The 24321-nt window shown below is 37.9% G+C and overlaps 1 protein-coding gene across 1 annotated transcript in view; it reads right to left on the bottom strand.

Annotated features, from left to right (window-relative positions):
- Window positions 1–3523: 3523 nt before the first annotated feature.
- Window positions 3524–24321, bottom strand: part of DIAPH3 (diaphanous related formin 3) — a 474633-nt gene continuing 453835 nt past the window's right edge. The window contains exon 28 of the mRNA XM_090258348.1: window positions 3524–4725. Within this exon, the coding sequence (XP_090114474.1) occupies window positions 4463–4725 (263 nt within the window). The 3' untranslated portion in view covers window positions 3524–4462. The remainder of the gene's footprint in view (window positions 4726–24321) is intronic.

The raw sequence follows: 24321 nt of genomic DNA, 5'->3' as shown, positions 1-24321 counted from the left end.
CACCAAGACACATTATCATCAAAATATCAAAAATTAAAGATAGAGAATCTTAAAAGCAGCGAGAGAAGAATTATGTACAAAGGGGTCCCAACTAGACTATCAGCAGATTTCTCAAAGGAGACTTTACAGGCAAGAAGGGACTGGCAAGAAATATTCAAAGTAATGAAAAGCAAAAACCTATAATCACGATTACTCTATCCAGCGAAGCTCTCATTCAGAATAGAAGGGCAGAGAAAGTGCTTCCAGGACAAAGTAAAACTAAAAGAGTTCATCAGATCAAACCACTGTTATATGAAATGTTAAAGGGACTTGTATAGGAGAAAGAGGACCAAAACTATGAACATTAAAATGAAATCGGTATCACAACAATCAACAGAAGCTAGGGAATTGAAACAAAGGCAAGCTAAGTAGGCAACAAGAGGGGAAAAAGAGTTATAGGTATGGGGAACATACTGGGAGGTCAGTGGGGGAGGGGAGGGAGAAAAAGGAGGGAGATGATGCAGGAATTAAGTATTGTAGGAGGGAGTGGAGTAGACAGGAAGATGTTGAGAAGAACTATATGCACAACCAATGGACATGGACTAAGGGGGGTGGGAACAACTGGAGGGAGGTGGGGAGCAGGGGGGAAAGAAATTGGGACAACTGTAACAGCATAATCAATAAAAAAAAGATAATTATCAATAGTTATTGCCATTATATTTTTTTAATTTTTTTGTCTTCTTAAAGAAGTCCCTTTAACGTTTCTTATACTTGTTTGATGGTGATGAATTCATTTGGATATTTCTTGTATGGGAAGCTCTTTGTTTTCCTTCAATACCAAATGATAGCCTTGATGGGTAATCTTGATTGTAGGTCCTTGCTTTTCACAACCTGAATTTGTCTTGCCAATCCCTTCTAGCCTCCAACATTTCTGTTGAAAAATCAGCTGACAGTTATAGGAGCTCTCTTGTAGGTAACTATTTTTCTCTTGATAGTTTTTTCTTTTTTTTAAACAAACAGCTAGAACCTGTATTTTTTTTTTCTGTATTTATTTTTAGAGGGAGGGGAAGGGAGGAAGAGAGAAACATCGATGTGAGAAACACTGATCAGTTGCTTCTTGCATGCCCTCAACTAAGTACTGAACCCACAACTCTAGTGTGTGTCCTGACTGGGAATTGAAATGGCAACCTTTTGCTTTGCAGGATGACATTCAACCAACAAAGCCACACTAGTCAGGGCTTCTCTTGCTACTTTTAAGATTTTTTGTCTTTAACATTTGGCATTTTAATTATGGTGTGCATCGGTATGGCTTCTTTGGGTTCATTTTATTTGGGACTCTGCACTTCCTGGAATTATATGCCTATTTCCTTTACCAGGTTAGGGAAGTTTTCAGTCATTATGTTTTCAACTAAGTTTTCAATTCCTTACTCTTCTCTTTTTGGTATCACAATAATGTGAATGTTGTTATACTTGATGTTGTCCCAGAGGTCCCTTGAACTATCCTTGTTTTTTTCAATTCTTTTTTTCTTTTTGCTCTTCTTACAGGGTGTTTTCCACTACCTTGCCTCCAAAATCACCGATTTGATTTCTGCTTCATCTAACCTGTTGTTGAATCCCTGTAAATATGTTCATTTCAGTTAGTGCACTTCTTTTTTTTTCATGGGTTCTGTCTTTGTTGAAGTTATCACTGAGTTCATGTATTTTTCCCCTAATTTCATTGAGCATCCTTATAACCAGTGTTTGGAACTCAGTATCTGGCAGAATACTAGTCTGCATTTTGTTTAGTTCTTTTTTTGGAGTTTTGTCCTATTCTCACTCAGACACAATCCCTGCTTGTTTTCACAGCCAAATGTTATAGGGATTCCTCTTCTCAGAAACAGTGCCATGGTTGGGGGAGCCTGGTTTTAGGCTGGGACCCCTTGCTCCTTCTTGGGGGGCAGAGGGCTTTGCAGCGAAGATATCCCTCCGGATTCTTATTTGCCACACTGTGGGTGTGGGACTAGCCTGTTTCTTGACTCCACCCCCCTACCAATCTCCACATGATGACTTCTTTATGTCCTTAGTTATAGGAATTCTGTTCAGTTAGTGTTCAAGTGGTTCTCAATGGGTATTCTATAATTTAGTTTAATTTTGATGTGGTTGTGAGAAGAGGTGAGTCCAGCATTTACCCATTCTTCCATCTTGACCAGAAGTCTGTTTCCCTTATGTCTAAATTATGATGATTTGGAAAACTTGTTAGCTGCAGGTCTTTGCTCTTGAACAACTCAATGATTACTTAGTTATCCGTGTGCTCCTGCCAAATTCTCTACATTGGCCTGAGAGAAGAGGAGAATCTATTTGGGGTTTGTCACCAGCCTGGACAGAACATCCTCATCAAGAGCACTGAGTTCTGTCAGATGATTTTGAGTTGGCCTTTTACCTGCTAATTCAAATGAACAGTTTGCTCAGAAACACAAAACTGTACCTCACTGTCTGCCCTAAAGTTATAGGTCATTAAGGTAATTTTCATTTCCAGTTGGCTAAAGGAATATTATGAATTTTAAAACCCCAATTCTACACCTTGAGCCCCTTTTGAATGGACATTTATCATGGAAATAACAGAAAATGATCGACTTCTAATTGGCACTTACCTCTGTCAACGCACATATTTTTTTTCTTCATAGCTCTAGTCTTCCTGTTTAGGACTATTCTGAACAGTCTCCTGTCCATGAGTGAGGGGAGCGGATATGGGCCACTGACCTGCAGGCGGCCAGCCCCTGCCTTAGACCTGGGGGCCTCCTGCTAAAAAGCTGTCCTTCAGCTCCTGCAGACAGATGCTCTGAAGCTGACGGCTCCATCTGGTGACTTCCCTGCTTGTCCCTGGGAGTCTGTGTCATCTTCATTTCCCTTTACGTGCTAGGCTGCTTCTCCCTTATGGCAGCTCCTTAGCTCCAAGTTTCCAGAGTTTTTACCTGCCACCTCGTGTATCCAAACTACCAGTTATGTTTCTAAGAAGCCCAAGTCCTTGCAAAATCATGTTAAGAACAAATAATCAGAACTCTTTCATTTAAATTCTCTCCTTCCTGGTAGGGTACCTGTCTACTAAAGTATGCAAGTATCCTTCACTTCTCTTAATTTTTAAGATTTGTGTTCAGGAAAGTAGGAATTACAATGGGAGGGCAAAATGCACATTTGAGCAATACACACAAGAACAATTTATCCCCACACTGGCTCTGAATAACACTCTATCCCCCAGTGTCTATAAACAGGGACTGGTTCATAGTTCTAATTAATTAACTTCATTAAGTTGGAGCTAAAAGGAGGTGGCAAGTTAAACAAGGAAATAAAAAGCAGTGGACCTCGCAGGCTAGTTCCATATAACTGCTTTTAAACTGCAGGTAAAAGAGCAGTCACTTTCTTACTGCAGATAATAAAGCTAAACAGACGCTTAGATAGACTGCACGGCACACTCTATTTCCGGCTCATCCATAGAATATGCTAACTACAAAAAAGAAAAGAGTGATTTTTATCATTGAGTGCAAATTGCAAGTTTATTTTCTTTGATACAGAATTAACAAAGTTAATTTGTTGCCCCAAATAATGTACAATTGTAACATTTGCATAAGAAAAATTACCTTGAAACATTTCTTCAGATCTTTGTTAAAGTTATTGTTAGATCAAAGAAAACAGCAATTTCAAGTTTGTTTGAGAAATAAAAAAAAATTGTTAATTGGGAAGATTTTAAATGGCAATTCTATCCCAGAGTCATAATTAGGGGGGGGAGGGGACACGGCAGTGGCGTGGGGTGTGCTCCCCCAGCTAAGAGTTTCAGCAGATTGTAATACCATATGTGTCCAACTTTATAGAAAGCTTGTGCATTTTGCAAAGACTACATACATTCTTATTATATCATTTTTGGAAAAGTGCTCAATGGTCTTATGGTTTCCTACAGGTCTAATTAACATGAATTCAATGACGGTAGGGAGCTTACCAATCATTTCCTCACAGCTCTGTTATATTCAGTTTTATGTTTTTGATATTAATCCCCATTCAGGAAAAATCTGGGCCTGTATAAATAACATACATGGATACATAGCAAGACTTGAGGTTGAGGATTTGATGGTCATTAATGTTGAAAATAGTCAAGTAAAAATTACAGTTGACTCAAAAACTTGGTATTTCCTTAAGGAAACATTGCTGAACACATGCCCACCTACCTGTTCTCTAAAGCACTGTGTGTAATTTAACCACCAAATACAGAACACATAAATACCAGGTGACAAAAAAACCAAACATTTAAGCCCATTACAATCATGATTAAGTCACAACCTCAAGTCCATAGGGAAAGCATTGCAATCATGTATTTAGCTTTATTTTTCTAATATATATCATAATTTAAAATTATACAAAGTAACATATAAAAAGCTTTTCCCCCCTCAAGTATTAGAGCTCAGAGCATGGCTTGATATTTGGCTTAATCATTTTTTTAAAAAACCAGTTTAATTTATAAAGCTCGTAATCTTGCCAGCAGGGCTTCAACTTCAGGAATGGATTCGTTTTTAGAAACGGAGCCCAGAAGTTCCATTTCCTTTCCTTTGTTGCTTTCTGCGTTGCAGTCTTTCTTCTTCTCAACCGCCTTTATCCTCTCTGCAGACGTGTGAGTGTCTAGATTATAATCAAGCTCCGTGGTGACTGGAATCCTTGTTGAGTTGCAATTGATAGTGCAGTGTGAGCGTGACCCTTCTGTCAACTGTACTTTCTGATTTTCTACAGTAAGGAAGAAACAAAATTTATCACTGTGATGAACAGGGACTGTGCAGATTACAAAACATAATTTTAAAACAATTATTCTTAATGAACAAATCTGCTTAGATATATTAAGATAAAAATATTCAACAGAGTAAGGTAGATTTAAAATGAACACAAGGTTAAGAATAAACTGAAATATAAACAATCATTTCATTAGCACTTATGCTTATTTCTTTCTTCCTTTATGCCTGAAATGCCCATCACTCAGTTATTATCAAAGCTTGGTTCTATATTTCATTCAGGTCTCTGCTCAAATGTCACCTTAATAAAGAGGTCTTCTTTGACCATCCATCAAAAATGGCACTCATTCTTTTCTTCACAGCATCCCCTTATCGCCTTATCTTTCCCTCCACAGAAGTCATAACCACTGGACACATTATATATTTGTTTAGTTGCCCACTGTCTATCTCTTTATTAGAGTGTAAGCTCTGAGACATCAGGAATATTGTTTTAAATATGTCTGTAACTTCTGTGGCTAAAATGGCCCTGGAGCAAAGTAGGTGTTCAATAAATACACATTGGGTAAAGAAATTATTTCCACACTCTATAAGCATTAGTTTTAATAATAATGAGATTAATTTCCTTTTGGAACAAAACCAAGGAGAAAAGTTTCTAATAGGAATTTAAAAAGTCAACGATTTCCCCTAACAGAAATATTGAATTTGGTAGGCAAACTGTTAAAACTTCCTAGCAAAACAGAATTGTGTCATAAGTTAATTGTCAAATATATACTGTATACACACACACACACACACACACACATTTTCTTTTTTTTGGTAATGACAGTGATGATGACTTATCAAGGCTCTAAGGAGATAGTTGCAATAGCTAATGATTAAATGGCTCTGGCTGATTGACTTTCCCAAAGAACACTAGATTTTCTTTTAATTAACTGACTCTTACGTTGCAAAACCTTATGAGTGATCTCTCTCATAAAGCTCGAACTCTGAAAAACACAGACGCTCACAATATTCATGTAACCTTGAACGCAGCTTGAAAATGGCTTCAACAAACTTGACATGACATTTAAAGTTTTTTGGTTATTCACTGAGAGATGTTCCATTATCCCAATAGTAATGACTTTGGAGCACAAGCAGTCACTCATGACAGTGTGTTTTATGTGAGTGCTGAAAATTCCAACCAAAAACAGCTTGTACATTAAAAGGTGGCTGCTGGAGATATTTACTGCACTGTCACTTCCTGACCAGGGGTTTTCCAGTGATGGATGAGTATTTTACACACTTTCTTGGACAATCTCAACAAATTTTCGAAGTATGATCACCTTTTAGCTGTTGGAAGAAAATAAATATACTTTTCCTATCACTTTCTCTATCAGGTGGGTAATTGTTACTCAAAAATAAAAATCTAATGGAGCAGTGATTTTCTCCTAGAGCAGTTTATGCTCTATAGTTTCTAAGGTACATATTGTATTTGCAGGGAAGGGCATAGTGGACACAGGATTCCTGCAGTCCCCATGACCACACCCATTTATTTATTTTCTAGCATGCATTCCCTTTTCCCCAAAATGTGTTTGAAAACCACATTTGTCGCTAAGTACACATTTTTAGTTAGCTTCCTGCTCCTTGCCCGAGATGTTCCTATCTTTTCTTGTCATTTGATTTCTTGTAAATAACTCTATCATGATGATATCTACAGTAAACCAGCTTATTCTGCTACTGGGCAACTCCAGTCAAGTATCTGATAGCAGAAAAGAGATTAAATGGGCTAAAATATAGGTCTCTAATATATACATTATTCTGTACCTTGCGTGGCTATCATGCATCAGCCCCAGTTCCACATGTGGCCAAGTGGAAAGAGCATGGGATTTTAAGGTCAATCTGGGGTGAAATCCGAGCTCTACCAGTTGGCTTTCACAGGTTACTTATCTTGCTGGATTTCAGGTTCTAGTAATCAACCTCACTGAGTACTTGTGAGAATTGAAGGAAATACTATGATGCCTAATTTAAGATACTTGTCTTTTCCTTCACCCTTTCAAAGCTTTCTAGGGGAGGCATGCACCACCCAAGACTTAGGACTTCTTCAGATGCTGACTTCTTCAATTTTCTGGTGACTGCAACAATCAGGGCTAAAATACCATTTTATGAATAGCTTGTACTTATGTAGCACCTTCATTTGCAAAACATTTGGTGCACTTTAAACATCACTACTCTCATTTTATAGACTGGGAGGTAAAAGCAGAGGGAGGTTAAGTCATTGCTTAGACTTAGTTATGGAGTAAATCAGTGGCAGCAGCATAACGCTGTGTCCAGAGATAGGAAGGCTGTCTTCAAGAAATCTGAAAAGCTTTTTGCCAAGGAAAAGTGCTAAGTAATCCAAAGCTAAGTTTCATAATAACGATGTCCTGTACTTAATACTTCAAAATGCTTTCTCTAAGCTATTTTCAAAATGCCTTCTGACACGTTTAATTCTCCCCATAACTTTCTAAAGCAGATAGTATACCTGTGGAAACTACCTGCACACAGCATGTCCGGCACCACGCCCATGCGCCTTTCCTTTCTGGGTCTCCCTTAAATTCATGACTATAAACTTCAAGCACAACCTTAATCCCACTACAGTCCCCTCCCGCATGCACTCCTCCACACCCCCAGACAACCGTGTCCCACCTTCTGTCTTTTCAAACATCCAGCATGACCTCCTTAACTCTCATTTAACTCTTTCATAGAAGCAATTAGAAGAGAACAAACCCCCATCAGCTCTCCCTGTCTGTGCACTGAGAGCACCAAAACTCCTTCCCCCATGCTGGGACCTGCTCTGCTCATCCTCTGAGGACTGCACCTCAAGGGGAGCCCCACATGCCGCTCCTGCTCGTCTATTCAAGGACGTCCCTCTGGCCGCTGTGTCCTCGCTACCACTTCTTCGTGGGACCAATCTCTTCAACGTACAAGTATGTTGTATCGATAATAACCCTAACCTTTTGAGAAACAAATTCTTTGACTGACTCCACATCCTGGCCCATTTACCACCTCAATTGTTGACTGACTTATAGAAAAACCTCTCAGAATGGCCCTTACTTACTGTCTCAGTTCCTCGCTTCCCATTTTTCTCTTGAACCCACTCCAGTCATGCTTTCGACCCTTTACTCCTCTGAAGCAGCTCCTGTCAAGGTCACTAATAAACAGCGTGTTGCTAAAAAGAGGATTGCATGTACCCACTTGGATACTTTGGCTGTCTTTACTCAAACTATACCAGATCTAAGGATGAAATGCCCAGCAGAGCCTGGGTTTTCTTTCAGAGTCTGCTCTTTGAACCTGTTTCGAGGTTGAGATGGATCACAATGGGAGGACCAAAGCAGGTAGGAGCATCTCTGCTCTTCTGAGAACACGCCACAAATAGCTGGGAGCACGCTTCAGGGACAAGGCGATAAGAGAAAAACCAAGCCGGTATTTAACACCTCTGTGGTTTCAGATAGAGAAGCTTTCATGAGAAGCAACAGACAAGGCAGAGAAAAAGAGGCTATTCCTGAGGCTAATAAATTAAAAAGGAAGTGCACAAGGTCTTCTTTAACAACGAGCTCATGGCTCTGTTAGAAATTTATAGACAACAGCTCTCCACCCTAGTCCTCACATTTACCTCTCAGCATTCCAACAGCCCCCACCCGGGTCCCCAGTTATGGCAGATCCAAAACATAGAAATGACGAAGTCACATTTTAAATTGCAAATTTTAAATGAAGTCGGGTTGGAGTTGTCTTCTATCTTGCTGCACCTAGAGAAAATTTTTAGTTAGGGGAAGGTCCCAAGATGGAAGTTCACTTTTATATAAAAATGTTATTATAATATTGGTTCAAGGCCAGGTGTCTTTCGCTATTACTATTGTTTTAAAAGTCCCCTGTTAATGGCTTCATGTGGGCTGAAGACCCAAATTCTATGTATTGACTGCAATTAAAACATGCACTTAATTTCTAGAAGGTTCATTTCAAACATCCAGGAGATGCCACAACCCTGTACGTTGGAAAGAACTCCATATAAGTGCTCAGAGGCATGAAATAAATTGTAATTTCAGGCCAGTGGGCTTGTCCTTATCATAAGAAATTAGAAGGTTCCATACAAAATGACATACTTTGGACACATGAACTCTTTCAATCAAACATAAGACCGGGGTATGAAGAAAAAGAGAAGCATTTTCTATTTCCCATCAATTCAAATCCTTATCAGTATAGTTTTTAAAATGGAAACTAAAAATATTAAGAGAAAGTAGAATGACTGTTTTACTCTCCAAAGAGAGAAAGTTTGTGCCATTATTTTGTTCACTGAAGCAAAGGCTGCTATTCCCCCCTCCCCCACCCCAAGATATTACAGTTGATGTCTGTTAAGAGAAGTATGACCTATCTAGGACTGCTGACAATATCTAAAGCCACTGGTGATCAGCAGGCCAAGCTGCTAGTCTTAGTACCAGGCCAGTAAGGGAATCCTGTCCACTCATCTTGTATTTATGTTTCTGTAGAAATAAATAGGATGAAAATGCATGCTCTTTTCCTTCAACATAGGAAAGCTCACTTATTTCATTCTATTCCCTCCTATGATTCTAAGCATAAGAATTGATTCTGGAGTCTCAACAGAGCTTTCCGCCCCTGAAAGTGAATGAAAAGTTGAAAATTGTTGAAAAGTTGAATGGCTCTTAAATACAGATACCTCACTAGACTTAAACATGAGAATAAGAGCCTAAATGACAGCAGTGTTGGATCCCACCGGCCTTTGGCAGACTACAGATGTGGATGACAAAGCTAAAAAATCAAACAAAACCCCCACCATCCTGACCTAATATTTCCACTGTCTTTTGAGTAATATAAAAGACAGAGAAAACCAGGAAGATTGCTGACACTGAAGAGTAAATATAAATATATGCAGCTTGGCACCAAATGAGGAAGTATTTCAGCCAACAGTCCTGCTTCTTGAGCTAAGAAGCAAAGGCTCCCGCCCTGGCTGACGGCCGCTGGGGAAAACCCTCTGAGCTGCAGGAAATATCAGTTATGGTTCAGAAAGAATCATTATTCCTTTTAAGTCAGTATTGATCCCCCATCACATTGTGGTTCTAATGGGCACAAGCTTCTTAGAAGTGCCAACTCTCTGATGAAATATAAAATTGAGCTCCTGCCTTTTGTGGTCAATGGTGAGCCCGTGGCAGCTTCGACAGGAGGAAGAATATGGAACTCTGATGTCCTAAATTGACTGCATTTATTCAGTCTTCCTGGGATTCGGCCTCTCTTTACAGTCCTTCACCTTTTGCTCTTAACTATTTCTTTGGCCTGAGAAACTGTTTGTTTCACCCCAGCAATGCCTTTACTTTGGCGAGGGAAAAAAAAATTCATAAATATAATTTTTAAAGCACTACTGGGTCTACATGATAGTAAAGTGTGTGACAAATATATGTTTTTAATCTATGCAATAACGGAAGTTAGTGCTGGCCACCAGCAGCCCATATCCCTGCGGTTTTCCTTACTGTTGATTTACTGATGCTATAAATAATGGTCTTCCCTCAGCTTCATTTTGCTGCTTATTTTACCTTTTATATTGAAAGTGTATAAAAATGATAAAAAGAGCAAAAGGGCATTTTGAATATAGTTAAAATCTTTCAGGAGTGCAAAGAAACTCTTATTGAAAACAGTTAATTCCCCAATTCAAACAAAACAGCAAAGGATAATAAATAAAAGGTATTGTATCTCTGAATAGAGGAGATACTTGACAGTTAAACTAGAGATTTTCTTTTTTTGAAGAAAGTCATCATATACACACTTCTATTCCGTCTTGTTCTGTATCACTGCCCTTTAAATAAAACTTCAGAGACAGCACTGCCATTTTGCCATTTCCGATGCTGAGCCTCCCTAATTGGTTACAGGGCTGAAAGGAACCGGAGATGAAGCAGGCTCCTGAGCAGAGGATGCCCAGGACAAGCACAGCCCGTGGCCTCTAAGGGGGACAGTAAACCCTTCCATTCCACTATTTATCTTTCTGAATTCTAATATACTATCTGAGTTAACTGCTCCTCTCTATATTTGCTTTCTTCTTTCTCACATTTCTACCCAATTAACAGCAAATTCTAATTTGGCTTTCATTCATACCTCTGTATTGAAACTGCTCCCCACAAAATTACCAGACACCTCAAAAATCCTAAACTCAAATGGACTTTGCTCATGCCGTATTCTCTTACATTTGCAACTCTTTATGAAAATGTGTAATAAAAAATTTGGTTGGTCTTTTTCTGGGTTTCTGGGAGGTTGCCACTAAACCCTTGGAATTGAGTGATAGGAGTGTCTTTGCTATTTGTGGTGGGTCCCTAGATAGTTTACGGTAATAAGTGATTGAGGGTGGGGGTAGCCAGTCATGATTTGTGGGTTGGTGGGTGGGGACTGAGTTCATTCTTGTGACCCATCAATTATGCCTAAGTAATGAAGCCTCAATACAAACTTCTTTTTTTTCCACTGTGCGGTTGCCTCTCACACGTCCCCAACTGGGGACCTGATGTGCAACCTAGTAATGTGCCCTGACTGGGAATCGAACCAGCAACACTTGGCTCGCAGGTCGACGCTCAATCCACTGAGCCACAGCAGTCAGGGCTTCAATACAAACTTTAAGACACTGAGCATCAGGTAAGTTTTCCTCGTTGGTAATACATATTGTCACACATTGATGTACTGGAATTTGGGGGTAAGGTATCCCTGAGGACAATAGAAGCATCATGTTTGGGACCCTCCCAGGCCCCACCCACAGTGTGGTCTCTTTTTGGCTGGTTCTGTCTTGTGTCCTTTTACTATAATACAGCTGTAATAGTAAGTAAAGCACTTTCCTGAACTCTTAAGAGTCATTGTAGTGAATTATCAAACTTGAGAGGATAGTGAGCACCCCCTCCCCAATTTGTAGCCTGTTTGGTCAAAAGTGAGGGTGCGCTGGGAGCCCCTAAACTGGAAGCTGGGGTGTGAAGTGAGGGCAGTCCTTTAGAGTGTTGTGGTGGATGAAATTCGGCCGACTCTGGGCAGCTGGGATCGTAAGTAATTACAGAATGTTACTCATGACTTTGCATATTATTGTATAATTAAAATCAATATTATATATATATATGGCTATTCTATCCTTTCCTCACACACCCACTCGTTTACTTCTTAGGACTCTCCTGTGAGAGAGGTTACATGGTTTCCTGGGTTTTACACAAGGTGAAGAAGCAGATGCAACTTTCAGGCAGAGCCAGAAACTCAATCTCCAGATTCCTGATTAGAAGGCTCTCCCACAATAATGCCCTTTACCACGCTTACTCTTCTGCTTCTCAATGATTCATTTTTAGTCGTCCTTGATAATTTATTGTACCTTTCAACCCTCTGCCAAGCATGTAAGTGCCCACTTTTCTGCCCCGTCTATACTCTTTTGGCCAAGATCTCATAGCTGCAGTTGCCTCCTTTAGCAAGGAGACGCCCACATCTGCACCCAGCCCTGCCAGGGCTTCCACACCGCGCCCACCTCAGCCTCCTGAGCAATGATTTCAATGCCCTTTCCTTACTTCAGACAGCACATCTTCAACCCATAATGTCCAAAGCGGGGTCCTCTTCATACTTAAACCAACCACAGCACGTGGTTACCAGTCCTGCTATCTGTTCCCGACAGCTGTCTCAGGTCACTCTGCACTGTGGTCTCCAGTATGTGATTTAGCAGCTATTAAGTAAATATTTCTAAAGAATGCACCTGCCTGGCAGCTAATAAATGACAGAGAGTAAATACCTTGATAAGTTGATCTGATGGTTTAAGAGGATGGGGAAATAACATAGAAGTATGGTCTGATATTACAGTTATTAAATACATATACATACATATATGAAAAACCTGCTACATGTCATTTAAATGTTTTTCCCCAACAACCCTAAAGGATAGCTTATACTAACAACTCTGAGGAAACTGAGGCATAGAGAAGTCCCTGGACTGTTAAAGTCACACAGACTTTGGTATTTGCCTCTGGCAAGCCAATGCAAAACTGATGCTACCCTGGCTCTGGGGCTCGTGATTGAGTCCATATTGTGAAGTGCACAGAGGACTTCACATCTGAGAAGTTTCAGGAAGGCCAATTCCTCATGCAAAAGATGGAAATGCTGTTGTTATGTCGGAAAATAATGAGCTAAATAAATACTCTAGGACCTAAATATTTTTCCATAAGTCATTTCTAAGCAGCATCCTATAGTGTGCTTTCAACTACTTCCCTTTATCTCTCATATTTCCTAACTCAGTGTTTGTTAGATGTTTCCAGTGTACAGGTGTTTCTCCTGAATAACATACTATTTCAATTCCATTTCACTAAAATTCATAGAATCATAAAAAATGTAGCACCAAGCAAACTCAGGGGTGGAAGGAGCCTTGGTTACTTGGTAGAGCCATCTAGCCAGTGCTGACCTTACATTTACTCAGCACCCTGTCTAATGGGTTGTCTAATGGTTGTCTAGCCTAAGTTTGAAGACCTCCAGCCATATCCTCATAATCAAAGGAGGCAATATACTCCTCATTTGCACAGCTCTAATAAATAAAACTTCTACCTTATATTTTTCTAGAGTTTGTTTCCCTGAAATATTAGACGCTGGCCCTACGCATTTTTTCCCACTAGGGCTGTATTAAGTGAGTCTAATTCCTCTTCCACCCACCACCCCTTCAACTATTTAAAGATAGATATCACATCCCCCAAATCTCTTTGTCAAGCCAAATAGCCACAATTTCAACTGTTCCTCCTTGAAACATTTAGGATTGTGTCATTTTTATTATAAACATGCAAAATCATATTCATTTGGTAATTCAAAACTCTGGGAAGAACCAAACCCAACTAGTATGAACTAGTGCCATAAAACAATAGTGTTATATGTTCAGAGAATCCTTTTGAATTCAATCTTGAAAAAATATCCATGTATACTTAATACTTGGGATGGATTTTCAGTATATGCCTAATAAAAATAAAAATCTGCTAAAACAATCTGTTTCTATTCATTAGAGAATTCAAACTTGGAATATCTGTATGATGAAGACCATGTTAAATTCAAATAATTTTATGTATGACTATATACACAGAAATGTTCCTTTACTTCTCCCTGGACTGTCATTAAATATATTATTATGTTAGCCATATCTAAAAGATAGCAATATGTTCAAAGAGTAAGAAAAACTCATATCCATCTAACTCTGATCTAACTTGCTAGGTTAGATCCATGTGGGCAAGGATCTTTCTGTTTTATTCACTGTTGTGTCCCCAAGGATAAGTAAGTCCTCAAATAACATCACTGATAGGTTCTTGGAAACTGCAACTTTTGAGTGAAATAATGTATAATGAAATGATGATAATCCAGTTCAGGATGGCAGTTGCCAGAGCTCATCCAGCACTTCAAGGCACAAGGCAGGAACACACCCTGGACAGGTTGCCCTTCATTGTAGAGCCACTCACATCCACCCCCTGGGACAATGTGGACACCACCACTCACCTCATGTGCACATCTTTGGGATGTGGGAGGAAACTGGAGAAAACCCACACAGACAATGGGAGAACATGGAAACTCCACAGACAGTGGCCCTAGATGGAAATCGATGTTTCCCCCTTTGTTAGCATTATAAGAAGACAAGATGGAATAAAAAATGTTATTTGAGGACTCGCTGTACTTTGAATAATAGTGTCTGCCTCTTAATGAATGTTTATACATTATTTCTTGAGTGACTGAATATAAGCATGCAAAACTTTACCACCTTGCTTCATGTAGTTTTATATTAATCCTTAAAAAAAAAAACAAAACACTTTGGAATAACATTACCTAAATAACAAACTGATGATATATCATTTACGGTAATGTATATTTTTTGTGCTTTCTGGCCTCTTGAGGACATAGCATTGAGTCTAGGACAGAGCCGTCCAATAGCAATATAATGAGTCACAAAAGTAAGCTATACATTCAACTTAAAATTTTCTAGAAATCACATTACATATTGAAAAGAATCAGGTGGAATTTTAAAAATGTATTTTACTTAACCAAATGTCAACTATTATCATTTCAACATGTAAGCAAAGTAAAACATATTGATAAAATCTTTAACATTCTATTCTTGGGGGACACTAAGTCTTCAAAACCAAATATGTGGTATACCTATAGTACCCTTAGTCTCAATTCAAACTAGGCACAGTTCAAGAGCTCAGGAGCACATCTGGCTACCGGCAACAGTACGGATAGCATAGGTCTAACTGGAGTCTACCTGTAACATGTTTGAGTTGGATATTTTTATAGAAAATTAGAGTGATGAGTAACTTCATCTCAAGTTCGATTTTGTGCTATTAAAAACCTAATAATTATTATTTAAAATAAATTAGAAATTATAAGAAATTTTAAACTTTAGTTAAAAGTTCAAGTTAGAATAATCCATATCCTAATGGATATTAATATTGTCCATTTACTCATGTATACTAAAAATACTTCTATAATTTATTTAAGTCACCAGAGGGATGCTTGGCTAGAGCAGAAGTTATAAAATCAAGATCACAAACCCCACCTTTGTATGTATGTATTTTGGAATCTCTTACTCGGTATTAGAAACGTATTTATTCTGCAATTTATTTCTCTGTGTAGTTTGGACTAGTAAACTTGGCTTTGTTTTATGGTCCCAGAGTGTACACTAATCATGATTAGTTATCATATAAGTATGTGCTTAATTACATAGGGAAATAATTGCAGGTATAAATGCATTCTTACTACTGTGGTAATCCCAAAATACAGACCTTATTAAAATTAGGTCAATATATGAAAGATAACCTATTAACAAAGTCTATTATTACAGAAGGAAAATGTTTTCCCAACATTTTTACTTTTTTAGCTACATAAAAAACAATCAAGTGAAAGAATGCAATGTTCCAAAATTTAAAGAGGAAGGGAGAGTTGTGTATTCCTAGGTAATTTGGATTTATGTAGCTTTTGTGACAGGTAAAAAGACAATGGCTAACGTTAAGAATACAATCATAGCAGGTGAATGGTGATTATGAAATACCTACTGTTGCTACTGTCTATGTGTTGACATGTTTATCCAGCCACCTAAGCATAGGGAGACAAGGCTACCATTCAGAGACTCTTCTACTTTTACTTCATAGTTCTATACACATTTTAGAAGTCAGTGAAAATTAGAAAGATCTAACATTAAATGTGACTCTCCTTCTTTCCAAAATGAGATTGGCCTTTATTTCATGCCATTCTCCTATTCAAATTGGAACCGAAGTGCACTGAGTTGCCACTGTTAGAAGCTGATAGACTTGCCTTTTTTGATTGTTCTATTCATAGCCCAGAAGCATGGATTGATGGCACCAAGTTTCATTATAAAATCTGAAACTACTTCTAAGATTTTGGTTTCATGTATTTCTAGAAAATGAGTTGAAAAAAAGATCTGGCCTGAATCATAGATGTTACCTTAAAGAGAGCAGCTCAGACTAGTACAATACTGCCTCCTACTGTCAGTGAGGAAAGTGAGCGCCTCAGAGGACGGTGCTCAAACTTCCTCTTTCTTACAGATTTACAGACTTACAGACCACCGGCCTTCTTTCTCCCAAGTACAGTTTTGCATACTATGCCCTGGGAAGTTACCTAGAAAGATCTGTTAATGTTTTCTGAACTCTTTCTCTGTTTAGACTACTAGATCTTTGACAAAAATCCAGGAAACACCATGAATATGGATCTTAACCATGACAGAGAGAGAGACACACACAGACAGAGAAATAGAGAAACTGGTTTTAAGTTTACAAAATAATATTTGTTCTTTTAAAATTTCTTTCCACATTATTCCGGTCTTAAGATTTTCATTTATCTCTTCTCCCTTTCCCTACAAAGACTTACCACATACATATCTGAAAGGAAAAAGCAAGAGAAAAAAAATCTGTATGATTTTTAATTTTTTTATCAGCTTTCTCCTAAATAAATATAGTAACAAGTATGAGTTAAAATACATAGTAAAAAATATAACAATTCATTAAATCAGAAAATGTTTGAAAGCTTTAATTATGTATCTAAAATATGGACAGAATATATAAGTATTTAGCTTAAATACAGGGATGGGCAATAGTGGGTTTACATTTGTTTGTATGGAAAAATACAAGTTAATAAGTAATAATAGAGGAAAGAGTGGGCCCATTTTTGCATACTCACAACTGTAAACCTACTTTTGCCCACCCCTGTATAAACTACTCATTTCTAGAATTATTATATTTGGATCCATGATTTGGGTGCTGGTTGTAGAGTCCTTTGTGCTCAAACTGCAATTTGGCTTATGATGCTTCAGCTGAGTCAAAGAATATCAATCCACATTTTAAAGGTAAGATTTTTGATCGGAAAAGTAAGTCAGGCAAACAGGACTTCTTGGAAGCTGCTCCCTTTTAATGAGGAAACAGTAAAAAGAATAGGTCATTGTTACTCCAGTTACTTTATTGCAGACAAAACACTAAGTGTGGTTACAGGCTGCACTGAGAATTGTGTAAAATTGGTTTCTGTAAACAGCTCATTTTTAATGCAGGACAGGCTGGACCTGTGCTTCCTGAGACCCTATGGAGGCACAGGATGGGAACACACAATAGCTCTTTCCATTTACTGGAGTAGATTCCTGCCTCAGGCTTCTCTATTGTAGCCAGCAGGGACTGTTTTCTCAAAGACCTACTTCTACTCATCTTCCCAGGGCTTTGGAGTACCTCCTGTCTCTATGGTAACATGAAACACAAAGCATTAGAAATGTACCACGCAGCAGGCAGAAAAGAAAGAAATTAGAGTGCAGTACTCTTGGCAAGCTAAAGAAGGTGCTGACTGCAGGAAAATGGACAGAGGGCAAGGTATTGCAAATGTCAGTTGTCCATTTCTTGTATATTCTTGTCAGCTTTATAGTAACTGTTAGCTCAGAAGTCTTAAAGTATATGGAACTTTAAAATCCATATGGTATTTGAAATTTAAAAAACATACTGGAGATTCACATTAACTGTGATTATCTAGCAATTTATGGTTCATTAAATTATTGAGGTCAAAGTTCTCAGCTAATTCAGATACACAGTATAAAAAGAAAAAATTAAATCAAATATTCCAGTATGGTTCACGTTAAAGACAAAGGAAACTATGTTACTATCTCATGGCAGAACATTCTCTTTTTTATTACTTTAAGATAATATAAATGTTCTTAATCTTTTGAAATCTGGGGCATCATATAAAACGTAGTGTCTAAGTCTATTTAGTTCAGTGGTTCAGTGTAATCAGAGTTTATGCCCCAAACTGTTGGTCAATTCCAATCTACTTCCTGTCACAAACAGCATCCTTAACTTATGATGAAATATATGAGGAGCAGTAATGCTCTTCAATTGGAATCTGAAAATATTCATATTAACCCAAAACATCTATTCACATGAAAGACATCTAATTAATACAGACATTTAAAACATAGCTATTCTGTTGATATTTTAAAAATATTTCACATGAGCTGAATAAATAATACATTTCAGGCACCTAAACTCATGGATCAACAATGTTGGCCCTGAATTCTGTGTTTTGAGGCAGTACCCCAACAATTAGACTGGCAGAAATTCAGGGGAGCTAATCATACACTCACCTGTAGAACTCTATTTTAGGATCTAAGATTTCTTTCCATAGTCTTAGTTTTTCTTTTTTCTTTAAAACCCACCTACTGAGATGCAGCTATAAGCTCCAGCCGCTAGAGGTCAGAGAATTACACCTGTCACCAGTCACTAAAGTGGGCACTATAGTACCCTGAATAACTTCTAGTGACTTATAAATATAGAACATAAACATTCTTTTACAACTATCACAGTATAATCATAACATGTTTTCTAATTGACTATTCTATTTCTAAAGGTCTTAGATTTTGCAATGCTACTATCTTTCTATACTTGCTCTCATTTAACTGGAAGAGGAAAGAAATCATTGCAATTAATGGACTCTAGAAACCTTCACAATTAATGGAATCCCTGACATGGAAAGGCCTTTTCTAGAGTAGAAGAAGTAAGTGATGTGTTCTGCAGTTTACCAAGTCCACTTGGAAACCTTAACATTCATGGGCCTTCCAACATGAGCCATTTTATTTCTATTATGTAATTATCTTACGTCTACTTTCTCCTCGATTACATGGACCTTATATCTTAGGTTTAGAACCTACTTATAACAGTAAAAAATAATTATAATGGGATGGTTACTTCTTATCTGTCCAATGAGATTTACTATGTGACAAACCAAAAATAATTTGTTAAAAAACAAACTTTTCAACAATAACACAATCCGCAACAATGGAACTCAGATTTAGTTCTAACAAAAATACATTCACTTTCTCACCATCTAATTATTACAATTAATAAAATTACAATTAATAGAATAATTGTAGGTTTTTCCCCATTTCAAATTTTGTTTTTCAAAAAAACTAATAATGAAAACAATACTAATGTGTTTGAGCACTTAAGTGCTTTTTCCATGGATTGCCATATAGCCTAATGGAGTATGATTTTTATTCTATTTCACCAATGAGGAAGGAAGCCTTTGAGGAATTAATGAACTTGTCCCAGGTCAGGAGGCAAGTTATGGTGAAGCTCATTCAGTTCTGAGCTTCAAACTATACCACTGTTATAGTTTTTTTTTATATCTTAAAAAGAAAACAACTATTAATGCTGAGAAAGAAGCAGACAGTATTCCTATATTAGCACAAGGAAACACATGAAACTATGAGACAGTTCATTTTTACTGATATTGTTTCTGACAAATACCTTAAAAATTGATTGAGCTCTCTAGTTAAACAGAACCAGGAATATATTTTTGAGTTTTTGCTTGTATTGTATAAAGTACTGCCTATGCTTAAAAAATGCAATATAACTAGTTATTCATAGAAGCAAAACCTATGACCCAGATTTAATTGTTCATTACAAAATACAAAGTTAAGTTTATGATGGTCTCCCCTATATGCACAGGGGAAGGTTCCAGGAATTTCCGTGGACCCCTGAAACCACAAATACCAACCCTGTATCTACTATATGTTTCCCACACATACATACCTATGATAAAGATTAATTTATACATTAAATACAGTAAGAGATTAACAGCAGCAATAATAAATAGAACAATTAAACAATACACTGTAAGACAAGTTATGTGAATGGCTTTGGGGCCATTACTAAGTAAAATAGGATTACTTGAACAAAAGCACTGCGATACCAAGACAGTTGGTCTGATAACTGAGGTGGCTACTGAGTGACTAGCGTCCACATACAGCGTGGATATGCTGGGCAAAGGAATGACTCACAGGCAGAGCGGGGTGTTGCAGGATTTCATCACACCACTCAGAGCAGCATGCAATTTTAGAACTTAAAAATTATTTCTAGAATTTTCCATTTAATAATTTTCAACGGCAGTTGATCATGGGTAACTGAGACCATGGATACCTGCAAACTATGAACAAGTGGCAACTACTGTACTTTGACATTACACATAAAAACTATACATGGTAATAAGTATGAACCATTTGTGCTGAGAGTCCAGAATTATACTTTTCTTTTCAAATAAAATAAATCACAAATGCCTCAGTCAAGTTTACATTTTTAAATTTTCGAATATGTTTCTCTCACTAGTAATCCATCCTTTAGGAAACTACTATCCTTTTAGGAAATGGACCAATTCCTGAAACTGACATGTTTTAACTTTTTTAGTTTTACCTATGTAGTGAACTCTTAGTAATACTACCCTCTTTCTGTTCCTCTCTCATAATCATTGTCTATCATAATCTACGATCCCTCAAATCTCATCCAATGCTACTGATCTCTCAAAAGGTGGCAATGTCAGTTGCCATTGAATTCACTGTACTCCTCTTCTATGTTGTGTATCTTAGTCCATTTGGTGGTGTGGTGTGGTGTGTGGTGTGTGTGTGTGTGTGTGTGTGTGTGTCCTTGCTATATGCTAGAGTCATAGACTCCTAGGAGGATTTGTGTTCTTCTCATCCCTTGCGGAGTTAAAAGCAGTATTTTACATGCAGATATGTCATATATCATTGTTAAGAGTCTACATAAAGACGGCAGAGGCAGTGTTTAACAATTTCTGGGCATACTGTAGAGAGAAGATGGAAAATATGCTTTCACTCACTTAGTATGAAATGTTGGGTATGAGCCCTGGCTGGTGTGGCTCAGTGGATTGAGTGTCAGCCTATGAACCCAAAAGGTCACTGGTTCAATTCCCAGTCAGAGCACATGCCTGGGTTGTGGGCCAGGCCCCAGTTGGGGGTGTGCAAGAGGGAATCAATCAATATTTCTCTCCCTCTCTTTCTCCCTCCCTCCACGCTCTAAAAAAATAAAATAAAATCTTAAAAAAAGAAAAAAAAGAGGAAGAAAGAAATGCTGTGTATGTACAGTGGCCATGCTGTAGTAAGTGTCAGGGATACAGCAGAGAATGAGCAGACATGGTTTCTGCCTTCAGAAAGCTTACAGCCTAATCACATCACTACATCAGCATCTACAAAGACATTTGCTTATTATCTTCCCTATATAACAGGGAGAAATGGCAAGACTGCTTGAAGTGTTTTGAGTAGTCAATTATGCCTCTCATTTTTTAATGCATTATTGGATCTGGTATCTGTTATGGCTTTTAGTAAAATTAGGATCCATGCCTCTTAAATAACAAACAAAAATGTTTAAGTTCTGTGGGTGTGTTATATTTTTAAAAATATGTGTAAGACCGGAGGGGGTGTCATTTGTAGCAGTAGATGATAACTGAAGGGAACACATGCGATGCTGAAGGTAAAGGGCCTGTTGGGATATTTTCTAAGGAGAACTAACTAACTAGATTACTGGGGAGACTGACTGAAAGGTGGGAGATGGAGAGAAAAGAGAAGGCTATGTAGGCTGTGTAAAAATGCAGGTATGAAGTTATCAAATCGGGAACAGTTCATAGAGAATCAACTAGGCAAGATTTGAAGAACAGCATGAAGAAGGAAAGGATTTGTAATCAGGAGTCCTGAATTTGAGACGCTTTTGCTCCAGATGTAGTTGAGAATGGTGGCTGCCTCCACTATTCTTTCATTCTAGTTAATGTTCTATTTTCTTGTTGTCAATGTTATACTACAAAGAGAAGAACGATCTTCAGTCATCATGCTACCTGGGCCTCTCTTAAGAGACTGGTGTGCCAATTTTCACAGTCATTCTCAACCAGGTCTAAGTGCTCTGGCACAAGAAGTCAATTCCAGGGAACCCCCCTTAACCCCTACTCATATACCTCCTACCATTCTTTCTCACATGACACCCTGTCCTTCTCCTTCATTGCACTTACCATAAGCATAATGTGTTTGGGTAATTACATATTTAATATCTGTGTCCTCTACTACATTCCACTGAAGAAATCTTTCGCTGGGTCTTATCCAAACAGTGATGATGGTAATGACAGTATTTAGTGAGTGTCTCTGTGCTAAACACGATGAGGCACTTTCAAAACGTTTCTCCAGTTAATGCTCACATATTCTACAAAGCTGTTGTTAATACCCCCATTAAATAGAAAAAATATCAAGGCCAGCTACTGTCAGATGGTGGCGATGCTCTTGGTTTTGCTGATGTGACTCCAGGGACGACAACGATGATCTTCTCGGGCAAATTAAAAGCTCCTCTGAGGAAGAAAAGTTTAGCTCCCCCCACCCCCTTCCCTGCTGTCTCTACAGATCTGGTTTTAACTGAGCTACTGCCACAGAAGAACCTTGTTATTAAGCTATATGCTCATTGATTTGTTTGTTCTTTGGCTTTACATGAAAGGGAATCAAAAGCAATTTTCCCTGACTCATCTGGTTAGTTGCGAACTTTACATTTGTGACTACTTACATCAGAAGGTGCTCTCTCATGGGGTTCGTTTATATCTAAAGGGAAAAAACTGTAAGGGTTTTTTCTTAGCTCTATCATTCACTTTTTATATTCTGGAATGATTCTTTTAATCTCTGCGGACTTCAGCACCTTTCTTAGTTTACTAGGGATGATTAAATGAGCCTAACCTACAAAGAATTTTTTATGACAAAAACAATATACACAAAAGCTCTTTGATAAGTACAGATCGCCATACAAAGGTAGGGCATTTAGAAGGTGTCCTCTCATCACAAATCTTGAAAGCAGCTGTGTTTGGCCTTCTTTTCTAATGGTTATAGCAGATAGATCAGTAACAGACACCCCTAAAATCATACAACTCTGAGTGAAAACAGAACCACAGATGATGCTTTTGGAATAAATGATCATGATATCTCAATGTAGGAAAGAAAAAGAAAAGAAAAACTATTACTTTCAATGTAATCTATCACTTCAGCTAACTAACTCTGCTTACATGCCACATTATTAAATTCACAGTTAGTTATAAACCCAGTGATGTGTATTTATTTGTTAATTTGCTAAGCAAAAGTGGGTGGATATCCAAATTCTGAATATATCGAATGAGAATGGCAGCTGTAATGTTTATGAATTATAGGTCTTCGATTTAAAATAAACTGACAGCTTTCTCTAAAAGCATGATAACAGCAACACATTTAAAATCAAATTTGAGGATTTCAGGGCATCTAGAATTATTAAGAAAAAAAATTGTGAAAAGCTGTTTTTATTGGGGGCGGGGGGACAGCAATGGTTTGGGGTGGGAAGGAGATTCTTTTCCTGAGAGTCAGAGAAACATTTCACATTTTCCTTAAATACTGGTACTTTTCTAAGTGACTTCCTTCCACTCTCACCTCCCAATATCTTAAAAGAGACCCATCTGTGACTTTTTTTGAGTAGTAATTAATGTATTAGGTTCATGTAAACACTGGCAACGAGGAAAGAGACTAGGAAGAACCATCGAAATATGTAGTTTAATGAAATATAAACTCTCTTGTTCCTGATTCTTACATTTCCCCAGTGTCTTCCTAGTTCTCTGTGCCTGTCCAATATAGGTCTCAGAGAAGCAGGTGCATGGACTCATGAACACAGGCAGCGTCCACGTAATCCTCCTGTGAGGTGGTCATTGCTTATCTTCACTTACTGACAAGGAACTGAGCTCACAAATGTGGATTACTCCGGTGACAGAGTTAAGGAAAGGCAGATGCAGAATGAAAGCTTGAAAGCCCCCCCGTTTCGTGTGGCACGCTGCCACTGTCTTCTGGGCCACGAGTCCACTGTTCTGCTGAAGGGAGTGCTCTCTATTATAGAAGGGGTTGGCTACTATGACAGCACCAAGGAACACACTTTTCATTGAGTTAGATCCGACACTTGCTTTTGACTAGCTTTTGGCATCTGAACCAAAAAATGGCCCCAGTTTTTCTCTATCACGTCAACTTTTTAAGGTACAGGATACCCTCCCTTTGTCCTAAAAATCATACAAAATGTACATACAGAGGAAGATTTTAAAAAATGACCTGAATATACTCTTTATTTAGAGTTATTTTATTCATATAAAGGCTATATATTGTTACTGTAAGTTAAATTGTGTACAAGTAGTAAAGTTCTGCTACCAAACATACATATTAAGGTATTTTATCTTTTCAGACGACAGGCTAGGAAATGCCAAAATGAGATACTTGAAACAGTCT

This window comes from Furipterus horrens, unplaced genomic scaffold, assembly GCF_987537825.1.
Source record: "Furipterus horrens unplaced genomic scaffold, mFurHor1.1.pri manual_scaffold_12, whole genome shotgun sequence".
Classification (NCBI taxonomy): Eukaryota; Metazoa; Chordata; class Mammalia; order Chiroptera; family Furipteridae; genus Furipterus; species Furipterus horrens.
The sequence above is the reverse complement of the archived record's forward strand: the minus strand, read 5'-3'. Positions and strand labels throughout refer to the sequence as shown.